Raw genomic sequence first — 13,915 nt, forward strand, 5'->3', positions numbered from 1 at the left:
ATTCTGACTTATCTGTGTGCGCCAATGGCTTACGTTGTGGCCACTTATCCAAGGTAGTTCGACAGCTGATGAGCATTTGAGCCAAGACACAGAAGTCCCTGGGGTGGTGACACTGGGGCAAAAAGCCTTTGCCCATCTTGAGTGTGTTTCTTCCTTAGCGCTTCAGCATGGAAGGCATCTCCAACATTCTGCAGAGTGGCATCCGCCAGACCTTTGGCTCCTCGGGAGCTGACCGACAGGTATGTGTAGCCAGAGTTTGCTCTTTCGTTCTTTTAGACAACTAACAGCTCAGCTTCCTCACCGCAAGTGAGAGGGATGGAGGCACAGCACTTATCCCAGAATTTGGGCAAGTGTGAGGTACCCTAACATTTTCTTCCACTCCTAAGAAAGACACAGAAAATGTCTTTCAAAGGTCGTTTTTGGTTTTTGTTTTAATTCTGGGACATGAATAAAACTTAAAACTCAACACCAAAAGGAGATCTATGAATTAGTTTGCCTTAAGAATAAAATACAGGCTGGAGAGATGCCCCAGCTATTAAAGACTAGGCTCACAACCAAAACCACAAGAATAAAGTGTATTGGGAGAATCTGTTTCACAATAGATTCCCATCTTAGCGCCTAATGAGTTCTCCCATATTGGATGACCAGCTGAGACAGTGCCTCCAATACCACCTCTTCAACCTCCAGCTCTGATTGTAAGTCACACTGTGATGTCTCTTTCTTACTTCCATGTAGTCAGCTTCGAAGTAATGCAATGAAATACCCGAGACAATTAACCTTAGAAAGTTATTAACTCTATTTGTTTTTATTGGTTTGACACTTGGTAAGGTGGCATCCCTGTGGGTGTGGGTGTGTAGGAATGAACAGGCCCATGTTAAACTTGAAGAGAGAAATGGAGACAGAATGGGGTGGGACACATAAAAGTTCAAGAGAGAACACTTAGTAGCCTTGAAGGGCCTGCATAATGACCTCCCCCTGAATCCTAGCCTTAAAAGGCCATAGTGCATCTGGGTACCACAACCCCGGGATCAAGGCTTTGCATATGGACCTTTGGAAGACATATTACATCCAAACCACAGCATCTGTGATGCAGCTTGAAGTTCTGGCTATTAAGGCAGAGTTCAGCAGTTTTGTTGGTTATGTGCTGTGATCTGTTGCTAGGTCCTGGAGGTGCAAAGGTGAGAAGTCTTGGCCTCCCCCCGCCTGGAGGAACAGAAAATCTAATGGACTTGGCAGTGTGTGCACTGGCAACTTTCAAGTGTGGGTGGGATAAGTGATCGTGAAGTATGTGTGCTGTTTGAATGGTTGAAATGGAATCCTACATGTTAGAATTTTACAGCCATATCCTAGAAGACATCTAACCAGTCCTTCCTATTCCTGGGAGAACTGAGGCCCAGAGTCATAAGGCAGTTTTCCAGGGCCTCACTGCCAGTGACAGGGCCCAAACTACAATTCCAGGACACTTGGCCTTGAACTTATCACCTTGGACTTCCTTGGGGCATGACTTAAGATCTCTCTGGCTTTCTGGTCTTTGAGGTCCACTGGGTGGGTACCTGAGGGTTTGCTTTATTGTAAGAGGGAGCAAATCTGACAGTCAAGATCTTGGGCGGAGTGGATATGTCATTTGACAAAAGAGAAATAATTCCTTCATAAATTGCACCGTACCCACTGCCCCTGTTGTTATCTGAGAGGAGAAAGACTCCCCAAGGTTCTGAGATCAAAATATATTTTATCATATTAAGAATGTAGAATTCGCAGGGCAGTTAGTGGCGCAGTCCTTGGGAGGCAGAAGCAGGTGGATCTCTGTGAGTTCAAGGTCAGCCTGGTCTTCAGAGCCAGTTCCAGAACAGCCAGGGCTGTTACACAAAGAACCCCTGTCTCGAAAAAGGAAAACAAAAAAAGAATGTGGAAGTTGGGGCAAGGGGAGTTTTCCCCACTGAATGTGGGGAAAGCCTTGCCTTAGAGATACATGAGGGGGAGGAAGCGAGTTCTGAAGTAGCGGTGTGCTAGTGAGAGTGGGTGGTGCCCAGATTTTAAAGCAAAGTATGGTCTCTGTGCAAGTTGCCCATTGTGCCTGAACCCAAGAGGGAACAGTAACTCAGGCTCTGCCTGCCCTGTTTGTCTTGGCAGTACCTGAACACGGTCATCCCTTATGAGAAGAAATCCTCTCCTCCCTCCGTGGAAGATCTGCAGATGTTGACAAACAGTGAGTTCCTCTTCCTCAGCCCCAGACCTAGGATGCCATCCCTCCTGGTCCGTGCACTTCTTCTTCTCAGTTCCCCGATTTCTCTAGAGATAGTTTCGCATGGGGCAAAATTCTCTGCGTATCATATCCTCCTGAGCAAGGCAAAATTTAAATACCCTACTGTGGCCCCCAGTTTTTTTTTTTTTTAAAGGATGGGGAGGGACTTGAGGGGTAGGCAGAATTTTCTGTTTTCCCTGCAGCTCCGGGGCTTTGTCTACCTCAACTGTCTACTTCAACTTTCTACCTCAACTGTCCATCTGGGACCCTTGGAGCAGAGCGCTCTGTCTGTGGGCCCCCATTGTAGTGTTGATGTGAAGGCTTTTGGGGTGGGGCGAGGCTACTTGGGAAGAATAGAGTCAGTTTTCCTTCCAGGAAGTGACTGCCTCTTCTTCACTTAAGATGCTTTGTTCTGTATTGATAGATTCTGAGCTGGGGGCGTGGGGGTAAAGGGGTGGGGGTGGGGGGGATGCAAACCAACACATAATAAAGCGCTTTTCATCTGTATATGACACAGTACAACCTCAAAGGAACAGTGTCTGATAGCGGTCTTATCGCGTTTCTCTTATGTAGTGGGAGCTGTGTTCCTGCAGCCCCAGCTCCTGGTCGCCTGGTTAGCTTATGCCCCGAAATAACAACACACAAACTGTATTCTTTTAAACACTGCTTGGCCCATTATATCTAGCCTCTTCTCGGCTAACTCTCGCACCTGGACTAGCCCATTTCTAATAATGTGTGTAGCACCCCAAGGTGCGCTTACCGGGAAGATTCTAGCCTACGTCCATCCTGGATAGGAGCTTCATCACATCTGCCCTGGAGAAGAGCGGCATCGCGTCTGGCTCTGAGAGGAGCTGCCCTGCATCTGCCTCTGAGAGGAGAGCTATAGAGTCTGAGCTCACTTCCTTTTCCTCCCAGCATTCTGTTCTGTTTACTCCACCCACCTATGTTCTAACCTATGAGGGCCAAACAGTTTCTTTACTTTTTAACCAATGTCCTTCCTCCATCACTCTTAGGAGGAGAAAATTCTAGACTGAGACTTGGTGACATGCTCAGTGGATTAGATAGAAATTCCATTTCTTTCCAGGTAACTGAGCTTGCTGAACGACAGCTCACAAGGCTGCTCAGTGCACTGTGGCTGCCCTGAAGGGGATGGGCCACCGCAGGGCTATTGGTCATGCTAGAGAAAGGGAGAGGGACTTTTCACTCAGCCTAGGAAGACAAATATCCCCTACTGCACCCCCACCCCCAAGTTAAGGGTGAAGAAAGGCTTCCTTTTTAGCCATCTGGGGAACAAAAGCAGATCTTGTGGCAAACAGATCTTGTCGGCATTCATAGACATCATGTCCTTGAGAATCAGGGATTTTAACTTCAAAGTACATTTGCTCGGTTTAGACTTCTGCATTTGTATAAGTATGCACCATGATTGGTTTTTCAGTACTACGAACTGATCCTAGGGACCTGTGCATGCTCTGTGACTTTGAGGTCAGCCAGGTCTACAGAGTGAGTTCCAGGACAGCTAGAGCGACATAGAGAAACCCTATGCAAAAAAAAAAAAAAAAGTCTAGGGCAAAGCACCTGCTGTGCAAGCCTGGAGTTCTGAGTTCAAGCTCCAGAACCTACAGAAAGGTAGATGGACAGAACCAACCTTATAGAATGGTCTTCTGACTTCCACATAGGACCCATGACCCAAATGTATACACATGTATGGGCACACACACACATAATAAATAACAGTTATTTTGAAATTATAACCAGTGTGTCCATCATTAGAATACTATAGGGATATGGAAAAGTGGACAAAGCAATTCAGTGTGCTGGTCAGTTCTATATAACTGACAAAGTGCCTGAGGAAATAACTTAAAGGAGGGCAGAGGTTTTTTGACTCTGCTTCAGAGGTTCAGTTCATCTGTTTCCGGGTCCATGGTGAGACCGAGCATCACGAAGGAAAGGGGACAGTGACATGGCCGCTCATCTCATGGCTGCTGGAAAATCCAGAGAGCCCCACGGGCAGGTCCTCAGGGACTCACACTCTAACTAGGTCTCACCTTCTAAGGTTCCATCTCCTGCCAATATCCCATCAAACAGAGAACATATCGGTCCATTGATGATTTCAGAGCCCTCATGATCCGATCACGCCCCCAAAGCACCATCTTTGAACATTCTTGAATTAGGAACCAGCTCTCAGTGCATGAACATTTGGGGGACATTTCAGACCAAACCATAATGTTAATTTTCTCCATCATCACGGTGACTACTGTGGCATTTCAATTATGTTTTACAAGTTTCCAGATAGTTGCAGCTTCATGAGCTGTGAAAGTCTTGTTTAGTTTACTATCTGATGTGTGTGGGTGTTTTGCCGACCTGTAGGACTGTGCAGCACTTGCACGCATTAGATAGACGAGCGCATCAGATCCGTTGAAACTGGAGTTGCAGACAGTTGTGAATCAACATGTGGGTGCTGGGAATTGAACTTGAATCCTCTGGAAAAGCAGTCTGTGCTTTTAACTGCTGAACCATCTCTCCATGAATTTGCATCTAAAAATACAACACAGACCCAGCAGGATTGCTCAGCAGGTAAAGGCCCTTGCCACCGAGTTTGGGACCTGAGTTCCATCCTGGAGGCCACATGGTAGAAGGAGAGAACCAAGTTCTCCAGTCCTCTCTCTTCCTCCACATGCATGCCCTGGTACACACGCACACCCACTGTAGCACGTGTAATAAAAATTCTTAGGTACAGCAGGAAGCAAACAGAAGAAACCAGGATCCCCAGCATCTAATTCTGTTGAGATGTCTATATATCCAAAAACATAAAGGAAACAAAACCCTGATAGGCTGTGGGTTCAGTCTTTTCCCCTGGCCATGAATGGTGATTTGTATCATCATATTGAGTCCTATTCTTCACCTGGTTCTGACCATGTTCCAAGTCCTGACCATTACCCAGCCTCAACACAGACCTGGATTTGGGATCCCACCCTTGTCGTGGTTGCCTCCTGACTCAGGGCCCGCCGATCTTCACTGTTCACTCTGCTTATGAAGGTGAAATACGACTGTTGGAAAGAGTTAGGTAGCATAGAAACAGTCCCAGAAGAAGCATCCTCTGTGGTCTCACATTCAGAACTGCTTACCGGTTTCATGCACTGTTCTAGATTCTTCTATGTTAGCATACATTTGTTATAAAGCTAATACATGTTTTTCAGCCTTCTTCATTGATAAGTCTATTTTATATATGTAGACCTCTCATTTTCTTAAGGTGGTATAAGATTACAAAACCCTGTCTCAAAAATCAAAAAAAAAAAAAAAAAAAACGACTACAAAGGCTAGACACACTAGTTTGTTTAAGGAAGCTTAAATTGGTGAAGGAATCTATTGTTGGGTGCTTTTGTTGAAGTTATAAATAAGGCTCAGATACTCTCTTACAGAATTTCCTTGTGTTGACTTCTATTAATGTAAGTTGTGAATATGTGAGCATGTTGTTTAGTTAACAGAAAAGGATTTATTTTTGGGGGGACAGAACATGAGCTAGACCAGTGTCCTAACATTGAATTACAGTCTCACCCCCCAGAAAATGCAGTTTTAAAACTTTTATGAAAGTGTTCCTTCAAAGCCTTTAGGTTTTCAAAGCTTTCCTACTGTTTGTTTTTTGTAGAAGTCAAGTAGATACTTCAGCAAGCGCTGTGAGGACTCCCTGGGAGTCCACAGTTCTTCAACTCTGCACAGTCTAACACTGTAGTGGAAACTTCTATGACCTGTAAGGCTTTGAAGTTGACCTGACTTGAGGAATGAAGAAAGGACAGACACACAGACAGAAAAGCTGAGGTTGGGTGGGCCACATACCCTAACGGAGATGTACCAGGAGAAACCTGGAAACTCGGCGCGTTAATTTTATTCATCCAAATTGAGGATGTGGGTTTATTGCACACAGCTGAACCAGGATGCAATAATCATCTGATAATCAGCTGATCTCTGCAGGGGAGCAATTTCAGGTTGCAGTCAAGGGAAGCAGGAAAGTATGCTTGACTGTTTTTAGCTAAGGGTCAGTGATTCATAACAGCTGCATTTGGACCAAAGGAAGGTTTTGCCATTTCCCTGGGGCTGAGGCATCAGGGCTCTTGACCTGACTGTACTCATGTCAACAATACACTTTCACCCAGGACTTCATTTCCTCCCCACAGGAAATAGCAAAGATTTGTCTAATAAACTTTATTTGTGGTCAATAAGTTGAAGGTGAGGATTATCACAATAACATTGTTTGTTATTGTTGTTTTTCAAGACAGGGTTTCTCTGTAGCTTTGAAGCCTGTCCTGAAACTAGCTCTTGTAGACCAGGCTGGTCTCGAACTCACAGAAATCTGACTACCTCTGCCTCCTGAGTGCTGGGATTAAAGGCATGTGCCACCACCACCCGGTGCAATAACATTTTTTTTTTATGTGAGTAGAATATCTTTAAAGATAGTTTCAGCTGGGTGTCGGCAGCACATGCCTTTAATCCTATCACTTGGGAGACAGAGGCAGGCAAATCTCTGTGAGTTTGAGACTAGCCTGGTCTACACATTGAGTTCCAGGCTAGCCAGGGCTACATAGTGAAATCCCGTCTCAAAAACAAAACAAGACAGTTTTATTAGTGATTAGCAATTAATATTTAACATTTAGGTTGACTATCTCCAAAAACTGATTTTATCATTTTGGGCCATTGCTTTATTTATTTATTTGCTTCATTTATTTTTATTAAAGATAAATATTTGGTAGGTGGTATAGAAGTTATAGATGAACCAAAAGGGAAAAATCGAAAGAAGTCCCTGTTAGGTCCACTCTGCAGAGACAGCACTACCGCTCTCTGCGAGTGTTCGCTCTCATCCGGAGAACACTGACTCTTGGAAGCCTGTAGAGGACTGCGCCTACTTACACTCAGTGAATACCAGGTTTCCTCACATCATTTCTTTCTCGCTAAGGGTGGACATTGTCTGGCCTTAGAAGCAAACCCCATACCCTGATAATATCTTAGCCCACATCTCCCTCTCTCTCCTCTAGTTCTCTTCGCCATGAAGGAGGATAATGAGAAGGTGCCTACTTTGCTAACGGACTACATTTTAAAAGGTGAGAGCATCCACCCTCCTCGCCGAACAGAAGGGCTCCTCCGGGCTCCTGTGCCAGCTGTAGAGCTCATGCTGAAGCCCCCATAGAGCGCCCACTGCAGGCCAACCAGGTTATGGTCCCATAAACCCCTCGTTCATCATAAGGGGCTTCACTACCAGGCCTGGGGAGATTCTTACTTCAGGTCACCAGTGCGTGTGCTCGTGAGGAACAGGACACCAACAAAGAACTTACTCTAGAAATCCAGCGGCTTTTGCACCATGTCATATGTAGTTAGGAAAAACAAAGCCTGGGAAGAAATTAATACCTTTAATATTAACTTGAAAGGAGAATGTTGTCATGATTATCTTTGTCTTTTCCTAACCTTTTTTTAAAAGGGAGTACAACTGGAGAAGCAGGGCCCATACATGCTAGGCGAGCATCCTCCCATTGAGTCACAGCTTCTGCCCTGTAACTTCTTTCTGAATTACTATGGAAGTTTTCAGAGCGGGCAACAGTAAAGAGGATTAACTCACAGCTAACCTTTTATTTTGTTTTTATTTATTTTTATGTATATAGGTGTTCCCCCTGCATGCGTTTGTTCTCCTTGTGTGTTCCCAAAGAGACCAGAAAAGGCCATCAGGTCCCTTGGGACTGGAGTTACAGATAGTTATGGGTTCTGAGTTATGTGGGCTCTAGGGAATTGAACGTGGGTCTTCAGGAAGAATAGGCAATGCTCTTAACTGCTGAGCCATCTCTCCAGCCCCAGCCAGTGCTCTTAACCCTTGAACCCTCTCTCCAGCCCACACCAGGCTTATTTATACTCCTATTCCCGTTTTGTTTCGAAGCAGATGTCTGTTAGTATTTTTGCATTCATAAATATCTCAGGGTACAATTCCAGAATCTGAGAACTGGACACATAGCCGTAATGCCATTATCCAACTAGGACTGGGGATGGTGATGGGTGGCTTGCCTGGAAGTATGAGGCCCTGGGCTCCATTTCCAGAACAGCAAAAAGGGAAGAGGCAAGGCCGCAGGACAAACTTAAACATTGTGTGTCACTGGTGACCTGACCGCGGTTCAGATCACGTTGGTCCCCACAGTGTTTCCAGTTTATTTGCTTGCATCAGGACCTGGTGATGGTCCTTAAAATGTGATGATTTATCTCCTAAGTCTCTCTCTGCCTATCTTTGTGTCTCAGCTACTTCCATCTCTTCTTCCTGCCTTCCTCCCCCTGGCTGGCCTCAAGCCCTTCTGTAGCTGAGAAAGACCTTGAAATCCTGATCTTCCTGTCCCCACCTCCCAAGTTCTGGGATTACCATGAAGCTCAGCCAACAATGTATCTTTAAAAACCAAAAATACAAACAAACAAACAAACACCACAAAAAACCATATATAGCCTTTCCTTTCCTTCTTTATTTAAATTCATTTGTTAAATTATAGAATAGATTTGTCCTAGATTAGTCTCAATTCCAGCCCAAGGTTTACTTTATTCTTTCGTCTCCTTTATTTATCCGTAACTGACGGAACGAGAGACTTGATGAGGTCCAGGCTGAGGACTTTTGCTAAACACCTCATGCTGTGTGGTTGCAGGCCCGCATGAGAAGCCCTGCACTGTCTGGCTGTCTTCTCTTTGTATGTTGCCGGCCATGATGAGCACGCATTGTTTGGACCCATCATCTTTGAGCTCACATTTACATGTAACCTAGAGCCTTGCAAAAGGCTTATGGAACCCGGTTATGAAATCCCAAACTGTGCTCTTTCTATGAGGATCAGAGGGGTTAATATTAAATTTCAATAGGAAGAATTTAGGTTAAGAATTAGGAAGAACTTGTGACTCTCAAAGACTTTGCAAGAATAGAAGCTTTTCAGAGAAGTGTGTAGAGGTGGGTTAAATGAGGTTGGCGAGCCGAAAGCTAGACTGTGACCCACCGAAATGTCAGTGAATTTAGAAAAGCAGTTAATATTTATGGGGCATATTTTACAAGTCTCTCAGCAACCCTGTGAGTAGTGGCTCAGCTCCACCCTAGCATGGCCAGTGAAGGCATCTCCGTAAAGTCACCGCGTTAGATCCTCCACGGACCCTGGAGACTGCAGTGCTTGCTCATTGTGACAGACACCTGTCATTCTCTTCTGTTCCTGGAAAGATGACTCAGGACTGCAGCCATGGCCTGGTCCTTGGGGGTGGCTTTCTGCACAGCGTGACCTCCGCGTGACCTCTCTCCTCTTCTGTTTCAGTGCTCTGTCCAACCTAACCTCACCTGGGGAGCAGCCTCACTGCAGGAGGTCACTGAGCAAGAACGTCATTCCATCACTGGGATTGCATGACACCATGTCACCTCCTGCGTGTATTTAAACGTGTATAGCTTAACCTGGATTAAACACGAGCAACCGTGCGGGGGGTCCTTTGCTGTTGGCTTCTAGTGCTAGTAATCTTTGGATGCATGATCGGGCGCAGGGCCGGTGATGCTCCTTCCTCACCGCCTGTGTTGGGGAAGGCAGGTGCCCTCACCACTCATTACGTAGTCTGGCTCCAGCCCTCAGCCCAGCTTATACTCTAAGACTAATTTTGAAATAAACCTTCATTTAATTAATATTCTTCATGCTTTTTGGAGAGTGGTGTCCATTGGCTCTGTGTTCCAAACCCTCCAGGGAAATGATGTCTGGCTGTTTTCAAATGCTGGCCTGTGGCCATGGCGCTGTGGCCCTGTGGTGGGTACGGGTGGATCCATGTGATGTGGTGAGGTTGCCTACGTCACAGAAGGAGGCCGTTCATAGTGTCCTCAGTTTTCGCTGCTTGGCTATAGTATGTGGGGTAGAAACTAGCCAGTCTGAAGCTAGGCAGAGATGGAGAATCCCAAGCATGAACCTGTAAGTGATGCACCTGCAACGCCTCCATGGGGGTGCTGGGTTGGATTTGGGGGCCTTGGAGCTGGAGGGAAGTAGCTCTGTGGATCTCAGCTCTCTGGGAGAATGCACCCAACCCTTTCCTGCACTGAGATTTGTCACCATGCCCTCTCTGTTCTCAGTGGCCTGTGGGGAAAGAACAGTATCCTATGACGTGGCTCCTCCTGGCTGCAGCCCTGAGGCCCAGCAGCACTAAGTCCTTCATGCAGTCTCAGGCTTTGATAGCAGGCAACTGTCAGCCTCGCTAACGTATCACGGATGCTGGCTCTGTCCTAGCATAGCCTGAATTCCACGGCCTTTTGTCTTCTAGCTTGTAAGATACTAACACTAACAGTTCCCATGCTCCTGGCTTTCAAAACAAAAGAAGGTGGTCACTGCATCCCTGCTGCCAGCCCTATCAGTTTCTATACATTGTCTCACGTCCCAGCAACCTGGAGTCACAAGCAGGTACGTATTCATATCTTCTGGGCTTTCCAGAGGAGAAAGTCATGAAGCAGAGATGGTCAGTAACTCACCTAAGGCTGCTTAGGAGACAGAGATGAACCGACACTTAGGCCTCATCCAAGCAGACCTTCTCTTGCTTGCTTAGTGTTTGCTTAGCCACATGAGCCGCTCCATAGAGAGCCTGACAAGGACGACCCTAGAAGACAGAGAGTGGCTTCTCTGCCGCTCATTCCCCAGGCTTTGCCTTCCTTGAAGCACATAAGAGGCAAGCTTTGAGGATGGGTAAAGGAGGGAGGCCTCACTCTACCAGGGAGATGTCAGAGTCCCGGCAGCCCTGTCTTGTGTTGTACATAGCACCAAGCGATACAGAGAACCCCCACAGAGGACACCCGAGCGGCCACAGGAGGTAAAAGAGACTGCAGAGCACACACACAGATCATCAGGATCTACACACTGACACGGATACTAGGCCTTCGACAAGAAAGTGACTTCAATTCTGCAACTCATCAAGAAAGTGACTGCAACTCATCAGCCGCAAGACTACGGATGCTGAAGGTCACTGGTGACATGAGATCATTGGGAAGGTTAACATTGTGCCAGTTGTAGGGTTTTTCATCAGTTTTAGCAAAGGGGAAATAACACACATACACACACACACACATATACACACACGCACTTTTCCTACTTTGGGTTTATCAGATCTGGGTCAGCCACTTCTTTTTCCCCAATTTATCCTGCCAGCAGGTGTCTGAAGCATCCGGAGACAAGCTAATCAAAGCCAGTGGTAGTTAAAAATAGCCCTCAAGTGTCTGGGACCCTCTTATTCCAGGAGGAGATTATCGGAAAGAGAGGGGGAGAAGGGCGCCTTGATTTTGTCATCCTTTCTGCAACAGGAGTTGAGAGGGTACGTGAAAGCCATCTCACAAGATTTTGTGCCCCCTCCCCTTCCTTCCCTCTATCCCCGAGAGTCAAGGTTTGGTGTCCAGCAATACTGAGCATGCCTAGAAAAGAGACAAAAATCCTTGGTCTGGCCGAGCCCACCTCCAACAAGCCCTCCCCGTAGCTAGCTAGTGTTTGCATCAAGTTTTGGGAAAGCATCACTGCGCTCTGAGTAGAGCCTAGAGCTGGAACCTAAGGGTGCTCAGCCAGTGTTAACAGGTAAAACCAATGCTCTTGTCGGGCGCGCCCTCTGCCCATTGTTCTGGAGTAACACAGCAGTGTGGGGCGGAGCGGAAGCCCAGACGGTGAGCTGCATTTCCAGGTCTGTCACAAAACCCACACCAACTCTCGGAAGTCCAATCCACAGGAGCCCTCCCAGGGCAGGGTGGCTGGGAGGTCAATGAATTCAAGTGCGTTTCTATTAAAAGATTTTTCTAAACCTAGTCTGATCAAGTCCCTGGAAGAAAACTTATTGTGGTGCTGGAAGTCAGCCTTTAATTACGTGGAGTGGAAGTACATGATGGGGTGGGGTGAGCGTTTCCCCAATCTTCTCTGGTTTAGGATGAGAGACAGCCATGAACCCTCAGGGAGAAAACAACATGGCAAGTGATTGGTGGCTCCAAGTTTTGTAGGACGAAATTGGAATTTTTCTGTGAAGTTATAAAATAAGCCCTTTCCACTTTGGCTTCAATGTCCGGAGTAGAACCATCTTCAGCTGGTGGTCATAGAGACTGTAGAGAGTCAATGAGTAAGCATTGATCAGGGCCTTTCCAAGACAGGTATGGCCTTCCCGCTGGTCTATACCCCTAGCACCGACCCCATTGCTGTAAGATGTATCACAACTTAAATCTTCAGCTACTTGACTGAATCTATGCCATGGGCACGGCTCAGCACCTACCGTATCCTAGGCTCTCCCAACACAGCCTGGTCATCTTGGGCATTATAGGGTCTACATAGGAGGCTGGGACACCCCAGAGAGCCCGTTTTTTTCCTGTTGAGAAAGCAAAAAGTAGGAAGAAGAGCCTCATTTCCTGGAAGCCAGGAGAGGTGACTCTCAGTCCTGAGCCAGCCTCCATGATTAGCATGCACGAGAAGGGAGTAATTATATGCTATTTTAGAGGAGAGACACTCCCATTCTTGATGGCGCCTGACTATGTATTTCTTTGTGAGGCTGAGAGGATCGCCGTCATCCTTTGGATTTCTGACTGAGCCTGAGGTTTGCTCTCTTCCTTCCGTTGGGAGGGAAGCACAGGCCATTCTGCTGACCCGGAAGGTGCTTTGGCTTTCTAAGGCCTTGCTTCTAAAGAACAATGAGCCACCTTAGCCCACAGCCCAGCAGCCCCACATCTTTTCCAAGCCCTCATGCATATTCATCTTGCTTCCCAGAGCTCAGCATGGAATATGCAAATTAGCCAGGCTGGAGCTGGTTGGCATTTCTATAATAGCTTTGTCTGAAAAAACCCCAGGGACACAAGCTCTCTCTCTCTCTCTCTCTCTCTCTCTCTCTCTCTCTCTCTCTCTCTCCCTCCCTCCCCCTGTTCTCTCCCTTCTCTCCTCCTCCCCCACTCCACTGTCCCTGCTCTCCCTGCTCCCTCATGTCCCAGAACAAGAAAATGAATCATAGGATGCAGGAAGTGAGGAGCCAGGGGTTTGTATTCCAGTTCAGCACATTTCCACTTCATCCTTGGCCCTCCCTTTCTCCTGAACATAATTATTTTATTGTCTTCCACCACCAATATTGCTGGATCTGACAGTGCCCCAGAGCCCTCGGCCTGTCCTCTGCTCTCGATTGACCCCCTTTCTGTGTGGGCACTTATTCTATGCCAGCTTGTCCACAAACTCCCAAGTGCTTTGTGTCCTTGTGCGGAGGAGTTAGTCCTAAAAGCCTTGAGTACCAGACCTTGATCTCCAGGCAGGGGGTTACCTTTCTACACAAGACCCAGGAGAAGGCTTGGCTGTTGCTGCTATGTCACTTGGACGCACAGGTCCCTGAACCTCATCTGTGCAACCATCAGCAAGGGACTCTCGCCCACTCCTCCGTCCCAGACAGCTTCTCCTTCGAAGATCAACTTCCTGACTTTCCTTCCAGGGCACGCCTGCCACTCAGCAGGTCTGTGGAAAGCAGATCCTTAATTCAGGGGACATAGGTTCTGTCTTGCCTGTCCCTAAGGGAGCATGCCTTGGGGAGGCAGACTGGGACGGCAACCAGCATTTTCTAGTGCTGTTCCATCCAAGGGCCATGGGTCAGGGCATGTTCAGGGGGGCAATCACCTCCTAGAACTTCTGGGGTGAAAGGTCTCCCTTGGTCTGAAGG

At 47.0% G+C, this 13,915-nt stretch overlaps 1 protein-coding gene across 3 annotated transcripts in view; it reads left to right on the plus strand.

The window, feature by feature from the left end:
* Fez1 (fasciculation and elongation protein zeta 1) overlaps positions 1-9,907 on the plus strand; it is a 52,747-nt gene extending 42,840 nt beyond the window's left edge. For all 3 annotated transcript variants that reach the window (XM_057768046.1, XM_057768048.1, XM_057768049.1), the window contains 4 exons: positions 159-239; positions 2,131-2,206; positions 7,270-7,335; positions 9,550-9,907. In XM_057768046.1, coding sequence (XP_057624029.1) covers positions 159-239; positions 2,131-2,206; positions 7,270-7,335; positions 9,550-9,566 — 240 coding nt within the window. In that variant the 3' untranslated portion in view covers positions 9,567-9,907. The remainder of the gene's footprint in view (positions 1-158; positions 240-2,130; positions 2,207-7,269; positions 7,336-9,549) is intronic.
* The last annotated feature ends 4,008 nt before the right edge of the window (positions 9,908-13,915 follow it).

Source organism: Chionomys nivalis, chromosome 4 (assembly GCF_950005125.1).
Source record: "Chionomys nivalis chromosome 4, mChiNiv1.1, whole genome shotgun sequence".
Taxonomy (NCBI): Eukaryota; Metazoa; Chordata; class Mammalia; order Rodentia; family Cricetidae; genus Chionomys; species Chionomys nivalis.